Source organism: Microcaecilia unicolor, chromosome 2, assembly GCF_901765095.1.
Source record: "Microcaecilia unicolor chromosome 2, aMicUni1.1, whole genome shotgun sequence".
NCBI classification, from domain to species: Eukaryota; Metazoa; Chordata; class Amphibia; order Gymnophiona; family Siphonopidae; genus Microcaecilia; species Microcaecilia unicolor.
Window position 1 is genome coordinate 622,122,272 of NC_044032.1, and position 25,030 is coordinate 622,147,301.

General features: G+C 43.1%; 1 protein-coding gene across 1 annotated transcript in view; it reads left to right on the forward strand.

Moving 5' to 3' along the window:
* REELD1 (reeler domain containing 1) overlaps positions 1-25,030 on the forward strand; it is a 44,098-nt gene that overhangs the window by 13,283 nt on the left and 5,785 nt on the right. Inside the window, exons 2-5 of the mRNA XM_030192234.1 lie at positions 5,760-5,979; positions 10,469-10,691; positions 12,253-12,431; positions 16,997-17,327. Coding sequence (XP_030048094.1) covers positions 5,760-5,979; positions 10,469-10,691; positions 12,253-12,431; positions 16,997-17,327 — 953 coding nt within the window. The remainder of the gene's footprint in view (positions 1-5,759; positions 5,980-10,468; positions 10,692-12,252; positions 12,432-16,996; positions 17,328-25,030) is intronic.

Sequence of the window (25,030 nt, forward strand, 5' to 3'; positions counted from 1 at the left end):
AACCGATCCAAAAAAAACACCAAAGTAACAACTAAAAGAAATTAAAACCACCAAATCACACAATAACCAACAACTTAAAAAACGTGCAAGGAAAAACCCCATACCACCAATCTTAAACATTTCCAAACACCAATTTAAAAAAAACCTCCACAAACAACACCAAAGTGACAAATACAACACATTAAAAACACCAAATCACACAACAACCACCAATATTAAAAAAATCCCAAAAAGCAATAAAAAAACTATAACAAGACAAAAACAACAAAAAATAAAATTATATTACCTCTCCTCCACTAAAAATCAATACTTACCTCATTCAAGTGTGTTCTACAATACATACAAAATATTAGAAACACACTATAAACAAAACTTTGAAAAACTACAAACCCCCCTAACATCAACCAATTTAAAAACAAGAAACCACACACTATCAAAACCACCACCCAAACAACTCAACTAGATTCAAATACAACACATACAGCAGTATTTTCAATATCACATCTAACTCTGAATTTGGATGTTTTACCAAAACCATCCTAAATCTAAACAAGAAAAAACATTTTCAACAACAAAAAACATCTACCTTTTCCTTCTGAATATACTATCTGAAAAAATGTTTTGTAATTTGGACATTTTCAAACAAAAAACATACAAATGCAAAACACACAAAATACATAAGAAACTCCACAATCGAATGATACCATTCACTTGTTCTAGTTATGGTACTACTACTACTAATAATAATAAACACAATACTACTACTAATAATAATTGTAGTTATAATGTAAATCTCAAAGTGCTTCACTGAGTCCACACAGGAGAGAAACTATTTGCATATACAGGGTATAGTAACACCTTTAGTCAAAAGATACACCTCACAATACACCAGACAATACACACAGGAGTAAAAACCAATTACAAATTCTCATTGTGGTAAAACCTTTAGTTGTAAAGAAAACCTCAAACACCATCAGACAATCCACTCAGAGATAAATCATTTACATGCACAGAGAAGGTAAAAGCATCAGTTGTATTTCAACAGGTAATTAGAGAACAAACTGCACCACTACTAGACTACTCCAGGTAACATGGAGGGGCATAATCGAACGGGGGCGCCCATCTATAAGGGCACCCTCTCTAGGGACGGCCCCGTAAAGAAGCGTACCCGACCATATTATCAAAACAAGATGGGCAGCCATCTTTCATTTCGATAATACAGTCGGGGACTGCCAAATCTCAACATTTGGACCGCCTTTAGAGATGGATAACATTGGTTTTCGACTATAATGGAAACTAAGGGCGGCCATCTCAAAACCGGCCAAATCCAAGCCATTTGCTCGTGGGAGGAGCCAGCATTTGTAGTGCACTGGTCCCCCTCACATGCCAGGACACCAACCGGGCACCCTAGAGGGCACTGCAGTGGACTTCACAAATTGATCCCAGGTGCATAGCTCCCTTACCTTGGGTGCTGAGCCCCCCAAACCCCCCCAACCCCTCCCCCAACCCCCCCAAATCCCACTCCCCACAACTGTACAACACTACCATAGCCCTTAAAGGGTAACAGGGGGCACCTAGATGTGGGTACAGTGGGTTTCGGGTGGGTTTTGAAGGGCTCCCATTTACCACCACAAGTGTAACAGGTAGGGGGGGATGGGCCTGGGTCCATCTGCCTGAAGTGTACTGCAGTACCCACTAAAAACTGCTCCAGGGACCTGCATAGTGCTTTGATAGAGCTGGGTATGACATTTGAGGCTGGCATAGAGGATGGCAAAAAAATGTTTTTTAATTTGTTTTTTTTGGGTGGGAGGGGGTTGGTGACCACTGGGGGAGTAAGGGGAGGTGATCCCCGATTCCCTCCGGTGGTCATCTGGTCAGTTCAGGCACCTTTTCAAGGCTTGGTCATGAACAAAAAGGGACCAAGTAAAGTCGGCCAAATGCTCGTCAGGGCCGCCCTTCTTTTTTCCATTATTGGCCGAGGCCGCCCATCTCTTAACCATGCCCCCGTCCCGCCTTCGGTACACTGCCGACACGCCCCCTTGAACTTTGGCCGTCCCTGCGACGGAAAGCAGTTAAAGCTGGCCAAAATCGGCTTTCAATTATACCGATTTGGCCGGCTTGGCGAGAAGGGCGCCCATCTCCCAATTTGTGTCTGAAGATGACTGCCCTTCTCCTTCGAAAATAAGCTGGATAATAACATAGTAAATGATGGCAGATAAAGACCTGAATGGTCCAGCCAGTCTGCCCAACAAGCTAAACTCATTTTACATGGTATATGATACTTTATATGTATACCCGAGTTTGATTTGTCCTTGCCTTTCTCAGGGCACAGACTGTAGAAGTTTGCCCAACACTGTTCTTGTACTAAGTTCTGAAGCTAACATTGAAGCCCCTTAAAATTTACACTCCAGCCCATCCATATCTATTCAGTCACGATCAAGGCGTAGACCGTAGAAGTCTGCCCAGCTCCCATTTTGTTTCACAATTACCGGCGTTGCCACCCAATCTCCGCTAAGATTCCGCGGAACCATTCCTTCTAAACAGGATTCCTTTGTGTTTATCCCACGTATATTTGAATTCCATTACCGTTTTCATCTCCACCACCTCCCGTGGGAGGGCACTCCACATATCCACCACCCTCTCCATGAAAAAATACTTCCTGACATTAGTCCTGAGTCTGCCCCGCTTCAACCTCAATTCATATCCTCTAGTTCTCTAGAGGTACCTCCATGCTATTCTAATGGACCTTACTATAACATCAGAAACTGGCAAGTAATATATTTAATCACATGAATTGGAAGAGGGTTGGGGTTACTGAAAACAAGGACAGTAAGACCACCTTTTTTGGTGCAGAAAAGGATTAGCCTAATAATTAATGCAGCATACATTGAGCTTGGCAAATTATATTTTTAAAAATAAAATAATATCAACGGAAGACCACAAAATATACAATACCAAGTCTGCAACCTCATTACCTACTATACCTTGGATAAACAATATACTTTTTAATTTTTTATAATGCAATTATATAGTGTTTCAATGTGCTCAGATCATACCCATTCCAACCATTATATCCCCAAAGGGAGTATGTGGTGATGTCACAGATGGAACCATCATTGCACATTTGGTGTTCCACCTCCTTACCGTGTATGTACATATAAAATATAAAATATTTTTAATCAAATTTTTAAAAATGGAATGGGATACTGACCACTAAGACAGTAAAAGCACCATTTTTTAAGGTTGGAAAAATGAGTCTAGTAATAAGTGCAACGGACAATGATCCTGGGGTGGTTGGTTCAATTCCAATACCAGCAATTTCTAATAAAACCAGGTCAAGGTCAAAACATCTAAGTCCTGGATGTTTTTATTTTATTCCATTATCGCTGAGAAAAGTCTAATTCTTGTGAACACCCAAGTCCAATCTTAAACACACCCCTGACACACGCCCATCAAATTTAGAAACTCCTCAAAGGACTTCACAGAAAAATATGTAAAAAGAAATTTCATTTTTCTAACAAAAAACGCCCAAAAGCAGATTTATGTCAAATTTTGGACATTTTTCAAACATCCTCAAACAAAAAACTTTAATTAAACCTAGCAGCTAAACTTTTTCAAAAATGAACAGTTTTACCACATTCACATCATACTACACAACCCATCAGCAAAAAATATGACCTCAATTAACTGTATACCAAACACACTATATATCAGATTTATAATATTACCCAAATAGATGATTCCAAAAAAAAGGAAAAGGAAGATGCACTTCTGTTACCATAATCTTAAGGTCACAGAGGGAGCATATGCAATCAGCAACCGTAAAAAATGCAAACAGGTACCAGAATATGCAAATTAAGAATACTACTTACTCCAACTAGGCAGCACTTCCAAACAAAACGCCAGAGCCAACAACTGAAAAAAAAAATCAAAAACATTAGAATTGGAAACAATCAGTATAAAAAACAGTAAAAGAAACCAAGCTAAAACTCTATAAGTAAATATCACAATCAGGCGACACAACCCAGAGACTTCCCGTTATCCTCCTTTTCTACTAATTTAGCCATAAGAAAAACAAATATTCCGAGATCCACCCGACAATTAAAAACCCCTATTATCTCCCCAGATATCCCTTAACATTGCAGCTCTAGCTGCTAAATCCTAACTACATTCTAACTAGATTTCATACTATATCTTTTTCCTTCTATATGCCTAAATTAATAAAAACAGAGGATAACGCCAGTTATCCAGGCTGTCCCACTTCACAAACATATTCAACAACAAATCTACAGCGTGTTAAGATCTACTACTATTAATCATTTCTGTAGCACTACTAGACATATGCGGTGCTGTACACATTACATACAGGTACTTTTCTCTGTCCCTAGGGGGCTCATAATCTAAGATTTTTGTACCTGGGGCAATGGAGGGTTATGTAACTTACCCAAGGTCACAAGGAGCTGCAGTGGGAATCAAACCCAGGTTGTCAGGGCTAAAGCCTGCTGCACTAACCATTAGGCTACTCCTCCACCATAGCTGCCTCTACAGATAAGAGTTAATGCAACTCCTTATAGAATTACCCCAGAGTGTTTGTTTTTACCCTTATGCGTAGAATGCTGCACCTTATTGGGTCAGGTCTGGCAGTTCATTTGGGATTTTTGTTCATTGGTATGGTATTAAATGGGAGTCGAGCTGGGGTTGTGAATTGGGATTGAGGGTGGGTGAGTTTGACATTGTTGCTGTTAGTTTTTATATTTTTATTGTACATTACTTTGGTATGGTTTATGGAATAGCAGTTTATTAAAATAAATAGAAGCTGTTAGAACTATACTATAAGCCAGGAGTTTTGGGGGGTCTCTTTATCTATTTAAGCCATGTATTTAATCAGTTTGGCTGACTTATGAGGAAGGTCAGATGAGATATGAAAGAGACATGTAAATACTTGATAGGTATTAATATAGAAACAAATATTTTTCAGAGATGGATAAATAGTGGAAATAAAGGACATGAATTGAAGTTGCAGAGTGGTAGATTTAGGATTAAGATCGGGAAATGTTTTTTTTACCCAGAGAATGGTGGATGTCTGGAAGACAATGACAATGATGGAATTCACAAAAAGCATGGGATAAACACAGAGGATCCCTATATGAAAAGAGGATGAAATCAAAATAAACTTAAATGACCGTTACACTTTAATTAGTGCATATAGGGGTACAGGTACAACTCTGGATAGACTGGATGGACCCAGGGCCACCGAGAGACTGGGCCAGGCCCGGGACAAGGCTGCCCCCGGGCCCCCCAACCGAGGTCGCCGGGCCCCTCTCCACCCACCACCGGGCCCTCTCTCCACCCCCGGGGCCCTCTGTACTGACCTTAAGCACCTCACCTTTGAAAGTGCAGCAAGCAACGGCAGACCACTCCTTCCTTCCGTGTCCCACCCTTGCAGAAGTTATGTCAGACGAGGGCGAGACACGGAAGGGAGGAGTGGTCTGCCGCTGCTTGCTGTGCTTTCGAAGGTGAGGCGCTTAAGTTCAATGCCAGGGAGCGACGGAGGGTGTGCGGGATGGACTGCGGAGGCGGCACTGGGCCCCCCCCCCGGAGGCCTGGGCCCGGGGAATTTTGTCCCCCCTGTCCCCCCCTCTTGGCGGCCCTGGATGGACCATAAAGGTCTTTATCTGCCTTTATGTACTATGCTACTATATTTTGACTGGTAGATATAATCTGTTTCCTAAATGCTTGTTTGTTTTTGATAACCCAAGGTAGACGATGGATTGAAGATGCAGGTGGTCCTCATTGGATGGGCCTGTATGACCCTTTGCTTAGTTTCATACACTGCAGCTTTCTCCCATGGTGCAAGTCTCAGTGCCTGTGCTGACATGAGGCCTAACCATATTCGAGCTCAACCTCAGAACCTCAAAAAGAACTATATCTCCATCTATACCAATAAGTCCTTCTACCTCCCAGGCGACAAGGTTCCTGGTAAGTAACAACTGCAAAGCTCCTTGTGTGTAAATGTATTAAATCAGAAGTTAATTGTGCTGTAGTTAAACATGTTTTCATCTATATTGGCCTTCATTGCTATGAGTTCATGTACCAGCACCCGCTGTATCCTATCACTCAGTCCCTTAGGAGGGCTTAGTGCTTAGCTGCTGAACTCATTGCTTGTAATCAATACAACAACACTTTCATTTGGGAGAGAAAGTTACCAAGCATGGTCCTTGAAACAGCCTATTTAAGAAAACAAACTATTTATTTATTTGTTACATTTGTACCCCACATTTTCCCACCTATTTGCAGGCTCAATGTGGCTTACATAGGGCCGTGAGGCAAAGCCTCCTCGGTTAAGAAAACAAATACAGAGTGATGTTGCTAAATGAAATAAATATGTACAGAGAAATTAGGAAACATAGAGAGTAAAGTTATGTAAAGTTCATTAAGTTCATATCACATTTGGGTCAATTTGAGTTGTTGGATTCAGGTATTTAAGTTGGATCTTTAGGATATGCCCTTTCGAACAGGAAAGTCTTGACTGATTTCCGGAAGTTGAGGTGGTCGTACATAGTTTTCACGGCCTTCGGGAGTGCATTCCAGAGTTGAGTACTTCTATATGAAAAGCTGGATCCATGAACTGATTTCTATTTGACTCCTTTGCAACTATACCAGCATTAGTAAAACACAGACAGAAACTAGGCCATCATCAACTAAAAGATTCATCTATTAAGTTTCCCATCTATGGCCTGAAGGTTCAGTTGTGAGGGACCCATTGTGCCACATTCCAACCTGCATCCAGACCCCAGGGCTTCCCAAACCTGTCCTGGTGACTCCACAGCCAGCTGGATTTTCAGGATGTCTACAATAAATTGGAATGATATTCTGTATGTGCAAACTCATCTGATATATATTTCTTGTGAATATTCTGAAAAGCTGAATTATTGTGCAATCATTGGAGCAGGCTTAGTAAACCCTGTTCCGCCTTACTATCCTCAGCAGCAGTAACCTAATAGTTAGGATAGCAAACTGAAAACCAGCGAAGCCTGGTCCAAATCCCACTACGGCTCCTTGTGATCTTGGGTCACTTAATCCCCACCAATCACTGCCTCAGGTGCAAGCTTAGACTGTAAGAGTCGTATAGCCAGAGGTTCAATTTTGGAGGGGCCTGAGCCCAACGTGGGGTAGGAGTGGGGACAAAATGTTGTCCTACCCCTGCTTACCGCTGCAGCCCCCAAATACCTGAGCTGGCAGGGATCCCCGAGCCCCACCAGCAGAAGAGGTCCTCCTCTGGAGAACAGAAACTCTCCTGGCATCATTTTCCATGGGCCGCCATCCCTCTACCCCCCCCCCACCCCCCGCATGCTCAGTTTTACATACAGTGGGGAAATTCTATGAGGAGTCACCTAGTTTTAAGTGGCAGGAATCTGTGTAAATAGCTAGTCATTTGCATGCTGATGTGTGTAAATGACTTTAATTTAGGATACGGAGTAGTGGAAAAGTACATGCCATGTTTTGATGGTGTGAACTTTTCTGGTACGTACGTGCATGGGCACAAGATTTTTTATTGTTATGCCCTGAATTCTTGGTGGGTTTGTTTGTTATCAGCAAGACAGATCATTCACATAGGTAAAGAGACCAGGGCTTATTACAGTTCCCTACACTAAAAGATGTCAAGTACAATTCGATCCATGCAACGGGTTTCGCATACAGTTCAGCACAGTGCTGGAATTCTCACCCTCTTGAGCTCAAATTAGTTGAAGCTTTGCGAGTTATTAACAACATACTTATTTTAGACCTATTTGTAATTAATATTCTTGTTATCTAATTTTGATAATTTGGAAGTCTGTTTAGGTTGATGTTATTTCCTAGGATTGCCCTAGTCTCTTTTTATATCGTAATCCGCACTGATCCAGAAATGGTTTGTAGCGGAATATAAATTGTATTATATTGTAATTATATGATTACCTTTTCTTTACCTGGTGTACCTCTCCCTGTACACTCTTGTGTCCCTCTGGCACTCTAGTATCCCTCTTTATACTGTTCTGCTACCTCTAGATTATCATCTCTCTATATAAAAGGCAACACCAACGTTCTATGAAGCCTCCAGACGGAAGTGTGAAGGGGGAGAGATATCCGGTTTCCCCATGAGTGTCTGCCCCGCCCTCTGTAACAAACAGTCAGTGAAGGAAAACAGCAGAGCACGAAATCAAATCGCTGGCTCTGTAACAGTGAAGGACTCAGAGGGGGGAGGGGAGAGAGGGCAGAGGGCAGGGACACACACACTCCCACATGCACACAGAAGAAAACATTGCTAGCCCCCCGTTTCATTTGCATCAGAAACGGGGCTTTTTTACTAGCATGAAAATAAATCATCCTAGAGTACCTCTCCAGTGCAATGCATGTCAGTGCCTTACCCTCATTGTGTACAGTTCCAGATGTACTTTTTGTATTACATTTTGGCTGCAAAATTTCTCACTACACCTTGAATTTTAATAGAATGTTCCTTTTTGTTTGGTTGTTGTTGTTTTACTTCTGTAGGTGCCACTTAGATTTCCCACCAGTATGCGTTCCATTTTCAAGGACCTATTTTATTTATTTATTTGTTACATTTGTATCCCACATTTTCCCACCTATTTGCAGGCTCAATGTGGCTTACATAGTACCAGAGAGGCTTTGAAGTCTCCGGTGAACAAATACAAGGTAGTGTTGTGATAGGATAGTGTTCATGTAGCACTGTCACATTAGGGAGTCGTACAACGGAAGAGTTGAGTAATGTCCATTACGTACTTGAGTTTTGTTGTGTAGCAGAGTTCAGGCATTTAAGTTGGGTCGGTAGGGTATGCCTTTTGGAACAGGTTAGTCTTTAGTGATTTCCGGAAGTTTAGGTAGTTGTACGTCGTTTTCAAGGGTTTTGGTAATGCATTCCATAATTGCGTGCTTATGTAGGAGAAACTGGATGCATAGATTGATTTGTATTTAAGACCTTTGCAGCTTGGATATTTTGGAATAGGCAGTAGGCGGTATGCTCTGTTTCTAATAGCGGACCTTTCTGAATGTGCCTTAATGGAATGCGCATGAGAGGGAATCAAAACAGGACTGTCATGGGGCTAAGTGGCAGCCAGGGCAGGGATGGGGCATCCTCTTTCCAGTAACATTAACCGGTAGAATGGGCAGACCCCACTGATGGCATGACTGTTGGTTGCATAGAAGCAGCTGTGCAGAAGATGAGTTTTGTCATTTCTGTAATGATATGGAAATACAGGACTATAAATAATCTTTCAAAAATAGGGAGGAAAATATCTCATAATGACCAAGATCAGCAATATTTAGGCTCTTTTGAATTGTAGTCAATTTGTAATGTGATCAGTCAACAAGTAATCAAGATTTTTTTGGGGAGGTTTTTCTTGCCCTACGATTACTTGTTGACCGATCACATTACAAATTGGCTACAATTCAAAAGAGCCTAAATATTGTTGATCTTGGTCGTTATGAGGTCTTTTCCTCCCTATTTTTGAAAGATTATTTATAGTTCTGTATTTTCATATTGTACTACATGATATGCATACCAATGTTTAGTTTAGATACCTCTATTTTTGTATGGTGTTCTTGATTCTTGTTTTTTTTTCATTTCTGTAATGATGGCAGTGTGATGCCCCCCTCTCCAGAAGCTCTTTGTCCTGGGTGATTCCCCCCCCCCCCCCCTTCCCCAGTCTCACCTTCCTCTTCCAACAGCCATGAATAAATGGGTCTCTGGTGTTTCTTAGGGTTACGGTGGAACCAGCTGCAGGCTCAGGGGTGGTAGCCTGTAAATAGTATGGGAGGGAAAACCAATGCAGAAGCTTCTATCCCTAAAGGGCCTCCTAGTGTCCCAAGGTCATGGACAAGTAGCAGTAAGAGTTTCCCAAGAATTGAAAGAGAGCTCCTGCTTTAGTCATTTTCATAGAAGGTAAGAATCCTATCTGCGGAACATGAGTTCCAGACAAAACTTCTACTAGCCCCTTGGTTGTATCACTTTATATAAGTTAGCCAAACTGGACCCAGGCTTGATCCCTGAGGCAACCCACTGATACCCTCCCATTTCCCTCAGAGTGAACTTTCAAGAACATAACGTTACCTTGTACAGCTTAATTGCTAAGACACTCTTTTCCTCTACTGTCGCTTGCTCTACCTATTGACATTATACCAATATTTCTATGTAAATGAATAATCGGTTGCCTACCTTTTTCTGACTGACCCATACCTAATAAACCCTCAGCCCCTCTCCCTCTCCCCCAATATAAAATGACTTTTTACGTCCATCATAGTTGCTATTCATTAACCCATTCCTCTGACTATTCAGGCAAAATTGTTGTTTCTTCAGGTTAGAAAAAATTAAAGAAGGATCAAAATCCTCCCAGAATTTTTTGATATCCAGCCTGAGGTTTTAAAGATATAATGCTCAGAGAATTAAAGTGTGTAACTTGGCTTCTTTTTTCAGTGACTGTGAGAAGCACACGGGATTTCATGGGGTTTCTGCTTCAGGCTCGAAGGGTTTCTGATGATGAAATCACAGGCACCTTCGTTTTCATCCCTCCGGGCTCCAAGCTGCTCACCTGTTTCGAAGATGGTGATTCTGTCACCCACTCAGATAAATCACTGAAGAGAAATTTGTCTTTCGTTTGGAAGGCACCTGATCAGCCTGTTGGAGACATCAAGTTCTTGTAAGGATGAGGCCACTAGCCGGAAACGTTCACTTCTTTTCTGGGAAAGTGACAGTTATTTCAAGGGTAGATATTTAAAGTGATTTAAATGACCAGTGGGGGCTTTCTGGGGATATTCATTGCCATTTAACTGAACACTGCTGCTGAATATCCCCTTTAACCGGCCATGCTGAATCCAACTAGTTTGTGAGGGCTTCGAGGGCGCAGAGCAGAATCTTAGACGGTTAGCAGAGATTTTAAGTCTGCTAATCGACTGAGCAACTGCATACGGTTAGGACAGAAAAAAGGCTGGCCTAACTTTATGTGAGAAGTTAACTGAGCTTATCTGAATATCAACTGGTTAATTTCTGGGTCCCTGTCTGAAGTGTTGTCAACCCCCTCCCTCCATCTCATTCCCCAGAATATCCGGAAGCCCCTCTGTGATCCTCCCTCCCACCCCCTGGAAGCACATTATACCTCCCGATTCGGATTTCCCCTCCCTCCCACACCCCCACAAGAAGATCAAGACCCCTTCTCATCTCTGCCCCCCATCCTCCAACCCACCCGGAAGCACATAACACCCCTTCAGATTCCCTTCCAACCCCCCAACAAGGGAAGATCTCCCTTCTCAGCCATCTCAGATTCATATCCACTCCCAACCCCCCCCCCCCCCCACTCATGATACACCCTCCCCGCTGGCCTATCAAAAGTCCCTGGTGATCCAATGGGGGTGATGGGGGCAATGGGGGCAAGAGTGAATCCCATTCACTGCTGCCCCTAGCAGCTGCTCCTACAAAATGGCTGCTATGACCTCTAGTGGCAGCCTTATGGTACTACCACCTGGGGAGGGGGTTCTATTATGAGTGGGGGTGGGGTGGGAGTAGGTTTAGACCTGGAGGGCTTGGAGAGGGGAATCTTGCTTCATCAGGAGAGGGGGACTATGTGCTTTCAGAGGACGGGAAGGAGGGATCTTGATTTTGTTCTGGGCAGATTGGGGGATATGATGTGCTTCTGGGGGGTAGGAGGGAGGGCGGGAGAAAGGGGGATTGTGGAAGCTGAGGGCAGCTGCATCCCTTATATCGGTCCTGGTCAATATTCAACTAGGCACACATATGCTCTGGTGAGCAGCACATCTGCAATTAGCCCCAGATGTTCAGTGCCAGTGCCCGGACATGATCTGGCACTAAATATCAAGGGATAATTCTACCCACAGAGGTCAGTGTTTAATAAAACACTGACCACTGAGACTGAGTATTGATCAGACAATAAATCCTTAGAATTTCATGTATTTTTTTTTACTGAAACACAAAAAGATTGTGAAACGCTTCTACTTTGTGTGGTGATAGATGTGTGCACTTCTCCAGCTTGTTAAATTAACTTTGAATTATATTAGCCTGTTGTTGCTCTGTGACTATACACTCTGTAGCAATTCCTCCTAGCTTAGTCTGTTTGTAATGTATTAATGTTTGTAATATAAATCTATTAAGTTAGTCCAATAACAAAAATGTACCATCTTATTTTCTTTTCTCTGTTTTGATTTATTTCTGTTTATAATATAGCTGTGTTTTTTCTTCCTCTGCAGTTTGTCGGTAGTCCAGTCATATTTTGTTTACTGGGCACGGATTGAATCTGCTATCATATCTGACCAGACACAAAACAAAACATATTCTGCTCAGGGTGATTCCAATAATTCTAGCACAATAGCCCCTTCCCATCTGCAGAGGGCTGGTGAAGAAGATGTGAATGCCTCGGCCAATGAAGGTACTGGTTCTATGCAGAGGGTGGGGCTTATGTACTGCCAGTAGTTGGCAGAAAGATAGAGATTTTTAAAGACATGGGAGCCCAAGTGATATACAGTGACTACAAAATTCACATAATTTGTTGCTTAAGCTTAGGGTTTGAATATGGACTTTCCTCTATATTTATAAACCTTAACATAGATATCAACTGGCCAGGTGTCTCTTGTGTGCACAAGACAGTGGTTCGTTTAATTCTTCAGAGTGCTGAAAAGCTAAAATCATGTGTCTGTTTTCTTTTCTGGAATCTAACCATAACACAACAATCAAATCTAAAAGTGTATTAGTAAGCTCTATTGAGCAGGGACTGTCTCTCTGTTTCAGGTGTTCAGCGCTGTGTGCGTCTGGTAGCGCTATACAAATGCTAATAATAATAATATTATTAGGACCCTGGCAGCAATTAAATATAAAATCAGATAAGAACCCTGTCATCCATCTCTTTTGCCCATAAGAACATATGCGTTGCCATACTGAGACAGACCGAAGGTCCATCAAGCCCAGTATCCTGTTTCCAACAGTAGCCAATCCAGGTCACAAGATCTCAAATAAGCAGTGGATTTCCCCCAAGTCTATCTTTGGACTTTTCTTTTAGGAAATTATTCAAACCATTTTAAACCATGCTAAGTTAACTGCTTTTACCACATTCTCTGGCAGTGAATTCCAGAGTTTAATTATATGTTGAGTGAAGAAATAATTTCTCTGTTTTCTTTTAAATTTACTACTTAGTAGCTTCATTGCATGCTGCCTAATCCCAGAATTTTTGGAAAGGGTAAACAAGCAATTTACATCTACCCGTTCCACTCAACTCAATCTTTTATAGATCTCTATGATATCTCCCCTCAGCCATTTCGTCTTCAAGCTGAAGAACCCAAATTGCTTTCTGGTGCAATGTCACAGACGCTAGCTGATCTTTGCCTTTTGCTTTGCAGCTAAGGATTCTCTGTGCTTATCCCATGCTTTCTTGACGTTTGCTAGCACATCTGCCATTCCATGCATCCATTACTTTTTCTGGGAAGAAATAGAGGAGAATGTTACCTATGGCTGTAAAAGCTGCCTCCTTTCTTTCTCTAATGTCAGTTGACAGGATGATTTCACTCAGGACAGGTCTGACGCTCCACGGCAATTACTATCAGATCCATTGAGGCTGATAGATTCACAGTTTGCACTGCTAACCTGCACAGTGCTGTCACATGACCATGTTTCTGTAGGGAGGTGTTAATTTAGTCCTATTTTTATAAGCAGTACTTACTGTTATTATTACTATTAATGAAGCCAATAAATATTACCCGACAGGCCAGTGTATACACAAAAGGCTAAAAGATTTCAAGGCTGCTCTATTTATTTATTTATTGGGATTTATTAATTGATTTTTGTCACAAAACATCTAGCACCTGCCTGGAGTTAACCCTGCGGCCACCTGGAGTGTCTGACTAGCACCCTCCTCCCACTCACTGGTTCCCGCTTGTCTTTGGGTTAGTCTCCCACTCTCAGGTTATTCCCCAGTAATTTCTGGGACACTGGGTCCACACTCCAGGGGTAGTACCTGGGGAGTTCAGGAAATATAGTTGCTAACAGGTTATAAAATAGATATAAAACATAACTGCTCACAGGGTCTCAATAAAAGAGATCTTTCTCTCTCCACTCCCTGGCTGAGACTAGAGAAAACCCAGTACCTCCTGGCTAGATTTGAATTCCAGGGTCAATCAAAAACACAAACCAGGATTCTTAGTAAGTCCAGGATAGCAGAGTCAATAAACTAATAAGGTTTACTGTCACAGAACTTGAACAGTGAACAGAAAAAGGTGAAATCAGCAAACAATAGGTAACTGAATATGGATCAATTATAAAACTAAACATTTGTTTACTACCTGAGTAGTACCTGGGGAGTTCAGGAAATATAGCTGCTCACAGGTTATAAAATATAACTGCTCATAGGGTCTCAATAAAGAGATCTGTCTCTCTGGCTCCCTGGCTGAGACTGGAGAAAATCCAGTACCTCCTAGCTAGATTTGAACTCTAGGGTCAATCAAAGCCCAGGGCATCAACTTTGAAAGTATCTGGCCAATGGTACTTCAAATTGCCTTTCTACAAGTTTAAACTGGAAATGAGAAAGTCGTTTTCTGCAACAGCTTTAAAACACAAACCAATCACCATCTGCTGGTCCTGAAATAATTCAGTTCACAGGCTTAGAAACCCACTGTTTTGTCACATCTTTATAAAGATATTTAACCATGGTGGTGCATAGAAGGTATAGCTTGACATAAAACTTAATTTTGTTAACAGCATAACAGTTTAGTTTTAGTTTTGATATATTTGGCCTTTACTGAAAATACAGGCCAAAGCAGTGTACAATCAAATAATGCATTGAAAGGAATGTCAAAAAAATATATGATAGGTTATAGAACAGTCAGCAGTCACCAATTTACATACCAATAATAGTAAACTGACTCAAACTGAATCAACAAGACCTGCCCCCAGTGCCTAAACTGATGTCTCAAAAGTCTGTTTAAAAAATAAAGTCTTTATATGAGTTTTAAAAAAGGGAAAATGACCAAATGTAAACATAAATACAATCAATGAGCTAAACTTGCAGACGGCACAATCACATAAGCACATAAACACCGCCACGCTGGGAAAAGACCAAAGGTCCATCAAGCCCAGCACTCTGTCACCGACAGCGGCCAATCCAGGCCCCAAGAACCTGGCAAAAAACCCAAAATTAATAACACCATGTAACTTAGACCAGTTCCTCTTATCTTACTTAACTGTACATGTAGGGATATATTCAGTAAACAATGCTCAAAAATTAGCACCAAAAAAAATCGGAGCTCAGTTGTATGCTATAATGGAAGAGCATTGAGTACCCATTTGGGCGCCAGACTTATCCCTGCTGAAACTAGGTGTAATTCCTGGTATCCAATTTAGCTGCCCATCCCTGGCATTCTATAACACTGCATGCAAAATTTTAGGAATGCCCCACCCAACTGTGCACCTCTTTTGGCCATGCCCCCTTTCGGGTTGCACGTTATGGGATTTGGGCGCACACGGTTATAGAATAGCACGTAGCAAGATGTACATGCAAATTCAAATTGGTGCCAATTAGTACTCAATTATTGGTATTAATTGGGTCATTAGCCAATTTAGTTGGGCACACATCTTGGATCAGTGCCCAAATATCAGTGCCCAATTTTGAGCATCACATATAGAATCTGGAGGATAATTTGCCTTCAAAATGTTATTAAAATTTGATATATTGCCCATTTAGAGAGCCTTCTTGCCAGTTTACATTATGTAAAAAATTGAAAAAGTGCTGAAAAGAACTGCAAAATAAAATTGGGTAAGTAAGGAGGAGCAGCCTAGTGGTTAGGGTGGTGGACTTTGGTCCTGGGGAACTGAGGAGCTGAGTTTGATTCCCACTTCAGGCACAGGCAGCTCCTTGTGACTCTGGGCAAGTCACTTAACCCTCCATTGCCCCAGGTACAAATAAGTAAGCCGCATTGAGCCTGCCATGAGTGGGAAAGCGCGGGGTACAAATGTAACAAAAAATATATATATATGTATGCATACAATCAGTTTAGCCACCTATCTATCCGAATGACTTTGTACTACCCATCTTATCCCGCTATATAACTCAACTACAATGTGTCATTGTATTGTACAAACAGTGTTGGTATCATATCTATGTAATTTGAATGTTTTAATGTGACCCTGTTAAGATGTTTCATTTGTATTGTGATAACATAAAGAGTGTCATATCTATGTTACATGAATGTTTGTCCATGGAGCCTATTTTTTTTTTTACTTTATTTATAACTGAATGTATGGTTACACAGTCTGTTCAGATAGCTGCGTAAATCTGGGGTCGAGTGCGCGCACCATTGAGTCAGTTAACTCTGAGATCATATTGTCTGAGGGAGAATGGGGTGGCGAGGGCGCCGGGGAGGCGGCCGCCATTTGGGGATCTAGGTGCTTCTGCCGCTCTTCTTTACGTTTTGAGCTCTTGGGAGCCTGCGCTATCGCAGCTCGAGTTAAGTATTTGTCCATATGTCTTTACCAACTCATTAGTCGAAAATTCCGATTTCCAAGTTCAAAGGAATATAAGAAAGATACGGATTGCGGATGGGTCCCCGAGCAGCCAATGTGACGCACATCCTCCGCTGCTCACAGCATCACGTGACCTCCCCATGGAGCCTATTATAAAATCATTCATATTCTGCTGACATCATATTTCTGTTTATATGATTTGTTTTACGTGCTGTTAAATGTTTATATCTGATACTGCAGCATGTTTTTCCTGTTGCTAGGATTCAATTTGCTGTCTCCAAGTTTACCTCATTAATTGTATCTATGGTTATGTTAATCTTATTGTATATTTTTCTTAATACACCCAAATGAGGCGCTTGATGCATTTAAAAAAAAAATCTGCGTCACAGTTTAAAGATCCCAAGAACACTGCTGATCTTTTATATCATGGGAGAGCTTGAGGGGCAACAATATCAGAATTGCCTGTTTTGTTTTATATTTCCCCAGGGATGACACCTTACAGTAGTGCTTTGGTTCAGAATACAAGCCCTACATCTGCCAACCTAACATGGACTACGGTAGAAGTCTCACATCAGTCTGGCCTCCCTTTAGAAGATGAATTGGATGTCACTGGTGATGGAAAATACTTGCCTTCATTATCTCCAGCTTTGGCAACAACATCATTGAGCGAGAGAGCAGAAATGCTGCGCAGCAGCAGCACTCACAGTGATCAAGGTCTGGAGCCATCCCTGCAGACAGAGAGGCTGGGCCTGTCACCTGCCTTCCTAAGTGATGTATCTGAAGATGACTCCTCCAGCTACGGCACATGGGATGATAGGTATTACCACTGGGGGACTTTCTTTTTACTAGGAAGAAATGCCACAGCAGCTCAGATGAAGAGGCCTGTGGATTGCTTTTAGGCCTACTGAATATCTGTAGTTCTTTTGATAGAATTTCATTAAGTGTTAAGATAGGAAAATTGGTACTAGTTAGTGAATGAGGAGATACTTGTTTATCAGCACATAAGGACATAAGCAATTCAGTTCTGCTGCTGACAATTACGGGGTAGATATTTAGCCGGCAGTGCTCAGTGTTTTGATGACTACCGCCGGCTTTATACCTTGATATTCAATGCAGGGACATGTTTGGGGTGAATATCTGGGCATCTGTGACTGAAAACACTTCAGCCCTAGAGGCTGGAATAAGAGAGACAATCAGACTTAGATATAGGTGCAACCAGTAAAAATCTTTATTGGTATCTCACTAAGCCAATACAAAATAATTGTTCTCTCTGGAGCAGGTTGTCACACAGAAAAGCCAGGCACAAAGACTGAACAACAAAACTGCTCAGCAAAAACTTTCTTAGCCATCACATATATACTGTTGTAAGTTCCATTTCTCCTAAATCATGTGATTTCTCGTAAACTAACTTATGGTCATATATGCAGTGCTTTTTTTGTAGAAAAAAAGGTGCCGGTACTCATTATGGGCGGGGTCACCACATATGGCTCCACCCCTATGATAGCCACACCCACATTTACCACACCCCCCTATACCAGCCATGGCGCATATAAACAGACATCATTGAAAATATTATAGTACTATAGGAGAAAAAAATAACGTGATTTTTTTTCATTATAAATAATCTCTGTAAGCTCTTACAGCTCCAGTATACCCAGTGCAAAATAAGACAGCCAATGTAAATTCTCAAATTGGACATATTACAAACACTAAAATGAAAATAAAATGATTTTTTTTCTACCTTTGTTGTCTGGTGACTGTTTTTCTTTCCATATTGGTCCCAGTCTGTGATTCTGCTTTCCTTTGTTTTCGCTTAACTCTTCTGTGCCATTTGTCATTTTTGTCTCCTTTTTCTTTGCTTTCTTCAATATTTTTCAGGCTCTCTCTCTGTCCAGATTTAATTCATTCTTACTATCCATTCTTTAATTTCCTTCATCTACCTGTGGCTTTTCATCTTTTCCTCACCCTTGTTCTCCCCATGCCCCTTCCTCTTATTCTCCAGTCTTTCTCTATTCCCCTTTTCCATCCAGCAGCTCTGCTTTCTCTCCCCATTCTTCCAGTGTCTCCCCTATTTCTTTCTGCATTCTTCCATCCAGCGTCTTCCCTCTTTCTCTCCCCATCCTTCCGTTTTCCCTCTCTCTCTCCCCATCCTTCCATCTGTTTTTCCCCTCTCTCCCCAATCCTTCCCTCCATAGGCGCCCGGTATAAGAGGCTTGGGGAGGCTAAGCCTCCCCAGCCAGAAGTGCAGCAAGGGCGGGGCGGACCGGACCGGACCACCCCAGGTGCACCTCCCGCTGCCTTGAACATCTCCCTCCCTCCCTCCCTCCCGTGGACCGCGCGATCATTACCGCCACCCCACGACTACTGCAATATCGCTCTCCCCCTCCGCTCCTGTCCTGTCACGTCGTCTTTGAACGTCGAGGATTCCTTCCGGTAGCAGCAGAATCGGCAATGATGTAAGCGCTGCTTTCAGTCTGCCCCGGAAGCACTCTCTGTACAGTTTCCCACGTAGGAGGGACGCTGTCCAGAGAAGGCTTCTGGGGCAGGCTGAAAGCAGCGCTTACATCATTGCCGATTCTGCTGCTACCGGAAGGAATCCTCGACGTTCAAACACATGACAGGAGCGGAGGGGGATAGCGATACCGAACTAGTCCGGGGGGGGGGGGGGGGAGACGATGCATCATGCCAGCCAGCTGCCAGACCAAAGGAAAAGGGGGTGGAGATAGGAGGATGTGAGGTGCCACATCTAAGGGGAAGAGGGAGGAAGGAAAGCAATGGCAGGGAATAGGAAAGGGGGGGTGGAGAAAGGAGTGAGAGTGTTGGGAGCAAGAAGGGGAGGGAAGAGAAAGGTGGGATGCATGAGGACGCTGGAGGAGAGAGAGAGAAAGTGGAAAAGTGCAGTGGGAGAGCCAGGGACATGCAAAAGAGCAGGAGAGAGTCAGAGAGAGATGGGGAGAGAAAGAGGGGACATGGAAGAGAGCAGGGGAGAGCCAGAGAGAGAGATAGGGAGAGAAAGAGGGGACATGGAAGAGAGCATGGGAGAGCCAGAGAGAGATGGGGAGCGAAAAAGGGGACATGGAAGAGAGCAGGGGAGAGCCAGAGAGAGATGGGGAGAGAAAGAGGGGACATGGAAGAGAGCAGGGGAGAGCCAGAGAGAGATGGGGAGAGAAAGAGGGGACATGGAAGAGAGCATGGGAGAGCCAGAGAGAAGATGCTGGATGGAAGAGGAGAGAGAGAGAGATTAGTGGAAAGATGGGGGAGGGGGGAGAGAGAAGCTGCTGGGGAGAAACTGGGGGAGACCCTAGCTGTCAGATGGAGAAATGCTGAATGAAAGGAGGGAGTAAGAGGGAAAATGCTGGAAGGAGGGGGCAGAAAGAGGGAAGACACTGGACGTAAGGGTAGGGAAGTAAAGAGGAAAGACACTGGAAGGATGGGGATAGAGAGGACATGCTGAATGGAAAAGGGTCGAGAGAGAGAGAGAACTGTTTAGAAGGAAGGGGAGATAGAGGGAGACAATGGATGGAAGGAGAAGGAGACAATAGACGGAAGGATTGGGAGAGGGTAATGGGTAGAAGGATGGAGAGAGAAAGAGGGATGATACTGGATGGAAGGGTAGAAGAGAAAGACATAGATGGATGGAGGGGAGGGAAGAGAGGAGAAATGTTGGACAAGGATGGAAGGAAGGAAAGACAAAGGAAGGAGATGCACACGGATGGAGTGGAAGGGAGAGAGGAGAAATGCTGGACATGGATGGAGGGAAGGAAAGACAGAGGAAGTTTCATGCACATGGATGGAGGGGGGACATGCTGGATTTGGGTGGAGGGGAAATTGCTGAATTTAAGGGCTGGATTGGAACACTTTGAGGGCAGATGCTGAAACTGGAGAAAGGATAGGGACAGGGCAAAAGATGGTAGACAGGACGCATAAGGACACAGGAGGATGGTGGACATGTTGAGAGAAAAAATATCAAATGGAAAGAAGACACTGGGACCAAAGAATAGAAAAACTAAATGATCAGACAACAAAGGTAGAAAAAAGTATTTTACTCAGAATTTATTAACTGGAATATGTCAGCTTTTGGAAATATGCATCTGTGATATTTTGCATGTAAGTTTCAATTTTTCTAGTATTGCTGCATGTTGAGTCTGACTTCTTGAGGTAACTTTCCAGTTTTGCCTTCATATCTGTTGTGTCATGTGTTTTTCATGTGTAATCAAGGTGCAGTATTCTACTAGTGTGTAGTATTTACAGCCCTTTTTTTTTGTTGTTTCAATAGGTTGTGTACTGGTGTTTTAGAGCCCGGTGTAATTACAGTGCTACCTTTCCACGCATAAGGTTGTAGCTCGTTCTGTCCTTGGAATTAGTGCTGTTATGGTTTGCTAAGGTTATGAGTGTGTTTTTGCACAAGTTTGTGTATAGTGTTTTGCAGTGGAGAGATTGTGTATTGGCATTACTGAGGTGGCACCAAAACATCGGAAAGGGTTTTAGAGCCTAAATCATGACACACTACCTCTTGAAGGATCTACATATAGTTGTTAATAAAAGGAGCTCATTGTGAACACTATCCACCCTAAAAGGGTGTTTTGTGGCTCTACATGAGAATTGTGATATTATGATCCCTTGTTTCATATTGTTGACGGTCTGCATTTTCTATATGAGTGGTATATTGGTGTATTAGGGTCTGCCTAGTGTTATGGTACAGTAAGGTTCTGAGTGTGTTCTTGCACAAATTTGTGCATATTGTTTTGCAGTTGAGCGATTGTGGTTAGTATATGCTTTGAGCAACCACTTTATTCTTTGACATATGATACATATCTAATATCTAAATTTAATAAAAGGTATTGTGACTATTTTATTTTTACTTATTTTTTTCTGTGTTAATTGTGGCTATTAGCCCCACCCCTGACTCCACCCTAACCCCGCCCCCTTTAGCCTCCCCAAACAGTTGGGCCACCGACCGCCTATGCTTCCCTCTGTTGGTTTCCCTCTTTCCCCAATCCTTCCCTCTGTTGGTTTCCCTCTTTCCCTCTCTCCCCAATCCTTCCCTCTGTTGGTTTCCCTCTCTTCCCAATCCTTCCCTCTGTTGGTTTCCCTCTCTCCCCAATCCTTCCCTCTGTTGGTTTCCCTCTCTCCCCAATCCTTCCCTCTGTTGGCTTCCCTCTTTCCCTCTCTCCCCAATCTTTCCCTCTGTTGGTTTCCCTCTTTCCCTCTCTCCCCAATCCTTCCCTCTGTTGGTTTCCCTCTTTCTCTCTCTCCCCAATCCTTCCCTCTGTTGGTTTCCCTCTTTCCCTCTCTCCCCAATCCTTCCCTCTGTTGGTTTCCCTCTTTCTCTCTCTCCCCAATCCTTCCCTCTGTTGGTTTCCCTCTTTCTCTCTCTCCCCAATCCTTCCCTCTGTTGGTTTCCCTCTCTCCCCAATCCTTCCCTCTGTTGGTTTCCCTCTCTCCCCAATCCTTCCCTCTGTTGGCTTCCCTCTTTCCCTCTCTCCCCAATCTTTCCCTCTGTTGGTTTCCCTCTTTCCCTCTCTCCCCAATCCTTCCCTCTGTTGGTTTCCCTCTTTCTCTCTCTCCCCAATCCTTCCCTCTGTTGGTTTCCCTCTTTCCCTCTCTCCCCAATCCTTCCCTCTGTTGGTTTCCCTCTTTCTCTCTCTCCCCAATCCTTCCCTCTGTTGGTTTCCCTCTTTCTCTCTCTCCCCAATCCTTCCCTCTGTTGGTTTCCCTCTTTCTCTCCCCAATCGTTCCCCCCCCCCCCCCCGCGACACTCCGGGCGAGTCCTGCACTTAGTTTTTTTTTTTAAGACTCAGAACGTGCGAACGATGCAGCCGGCAGCGATTGAAAGAGGCTGTCTGGGCTGGCGTCTGCGTCGGAGCTTCCCTCACCCTCTGCGAGTCCCGCCTTTGTTGTTACAACTTCCTGTTTCACGGGACTCGCAGAGGGTGAGGGAAGCTCCGACGCAGACGCCAGCCCAGACAGCCTCTTTCAATCGCTGCCGGCTGCATCGTTCACGCGTTCTGAGTCTTAAAAAAAAAAACTAAGTGCAGGACTCGCCCGGAGTGTCGCGGGGGGGGGGGGGGGGGGGCGGGCAAAAAAAGGTGCCGGTACACCGTACCGTTGCGTACCGGCACAAAAAAAGCACTGCATAGATGGCTTTTCCTGTTTCCTTCCATCACACAATATAGTAATGTACAAAAACGGCAATTCCCTGTATTCTACCATCCTCTCCTACTTGTGTTCACATGCGCACATTGTGCCAATTGGCTAATTCCTTATCAGTAAAGCGTGCTCACAGCGTGCAAAAAGCCATGTAGCAAGCAAGTAGATATTATAAAACACCTGGTGTCCTTCTATCTGACAGGAACAACTCCTTCTTTGGAGGGTCCTCAGTCTCTCATCACCACCAAGGTTATATCCAATTGTATCTGCCATATATGGGCCGCATAGCCTCAGTTCCTCCTGTCATCTTGACATGTAACATGTACTTTCCATTTCCTGAGAAAGCACTATAACTTACATACAGCTGCAGGAAGAAACTAAAAATATGCTGATAACAGCAAGGCTAGGAAAACTGAGGGCTAGCTGGGCCATATTATAGGCCTAGTATAGGAAGGAATATATTCCGTTTAAGTGCAATATTCAGCACTTACGTGGCTGTGGAGTGTAGGAGTAGCCTATTGGTTAGTGCAGCTGCCTGAAAACCTGGGGAACTGGGTTTGATTTCCCACTGCAGCTCCTTGTGACTGTGGGCAAGTCACTTAACCCTCCGTTGCCCCAGGTACAAAAATAAATACCTGTATATAATATGTAAAACCACGTTGATTGTAACCACAGAAAGGCAGTATATCAAATCCCTGTCCCTAAACTTGTATAAAGATAGGCAACACATAGAAAAAGGCTTTAGATAGGGTTAAGTACATAAGTAATGTCACACTGGGAAAAGACCAAGGGTCCATCGAGCCCAGCATCCTATCCACGACAGCGGCCAATCCAGGCCAAGGGCACCTGGCAAGCTTCCCAAACGTACAAACATTCTATACATGTTATTCCTGGAATTGTGGATTTTTCCCAAATCCATTTAGTAGTGGTTTAAGGAACTTGTCCTTTAGGAAACCATCTAACCCCTTTTTAAACTCTGCCAAGCTAACCGCCTTCACCACGTTCTCCAGCAACGAATTCCAGAGTTTAATTACACGTTGGGTGAAGAAAGATTTTCTCTGATTTGTTTTAAATTTACTACACTGTAGTTTCATCGCATGCCCCCTAGTCCTAGTATTTTTGGAAAGCGTAAACAGACACTTCACATCCACCTGTTCCACTCCACTCATTATTTTATATACCTCTATCATGTCTCCCCTCAGCCGTCTCTTCTCCAAGCTGAAAAGCCCTAGCCTCCTTAGTCTTTCTTCATAAGGAAGTCGTCCCATCCTCACTATCATTTTCGTCGCCCTTCGCTGCACCTTTTCCAATTCCACTATATCTTTCTTGAGATGTGGTGACCAGAATTGAACACAATACTCAAGGTGTGGTCGCACCATGGAACAATACAACAGCATTATAACATCCTCACACCTGTTTTCCATACCTTTCCTAATAATACCCAACATTCTATTCGCTTTCCGAGCCACAGCAGCATACTGAGCAGAAGGTTTCAGTGTATTATCGACGACGACACCCAGATCCCTTTCTTGGTCCGTAACTCCTAACGTGGAACCTTGCATGACGTAGCTATAATTCGGGTTCTTTTTTCCCACATGCATCACCTTGCACTTGCTCACATTAAATGTCATCTGCCATCTAGCCGTCCAGTCTCCCAGTCTCGTAAGGTTAGTGCTGGGCAAGACTTCTATGGTCTATGCCCTGAAAATGGCAGATACAAATCAAGGTCAGGTATACACAAAAAGTAGCACATATGAGTTTATCTTGTTGGGCAGACTGGATGGATCGTGCAGGTCTTTTTCTGCCGTCATCTACTATGTTACTATGTTACTATGTCCTTCTGTAATTTTTCACAATCCTGTCGCGAGTTAACGACTTTGAATAACTTTGTGTCATCAGCAAATTTAATTACTTCGCTAGTTACTCACATCTCTAAATCATTTATAAGTATATTAAAAAGCAGCGGTCCTAGCACAGACCCCTGAGGAACCCCACTAACTACCCTTCTCCATTGTGAATACTGGCCATTTAACCCCACTCTCTGTTTCCTCTCCTTCAACCAGTTTTTAATCCACAATAGGACTTTTCCTCCTATCCCATGACCCTTCAATTTCCTCTGTAGCCTTTCATGAGGTACCTTGTCAAACGCCTTTGAAAATCCAGATATACAATATCAACCGGCTCTCCTTTGTCCACATGTTTGTTTGCTCCTTCAAAGAATTGAAGTAAATTGGTCAGGCAAGATTTCTCCACACAAAAGCCGTGCTGACTCGGTCTCAGTAATCCATGTCCTTGGATGTGCTCTGTAATTTTGTTTTTAATAATAGCCTCTACCATTTTCCCCGGCACCGACGTCAGACTCACTGGTCT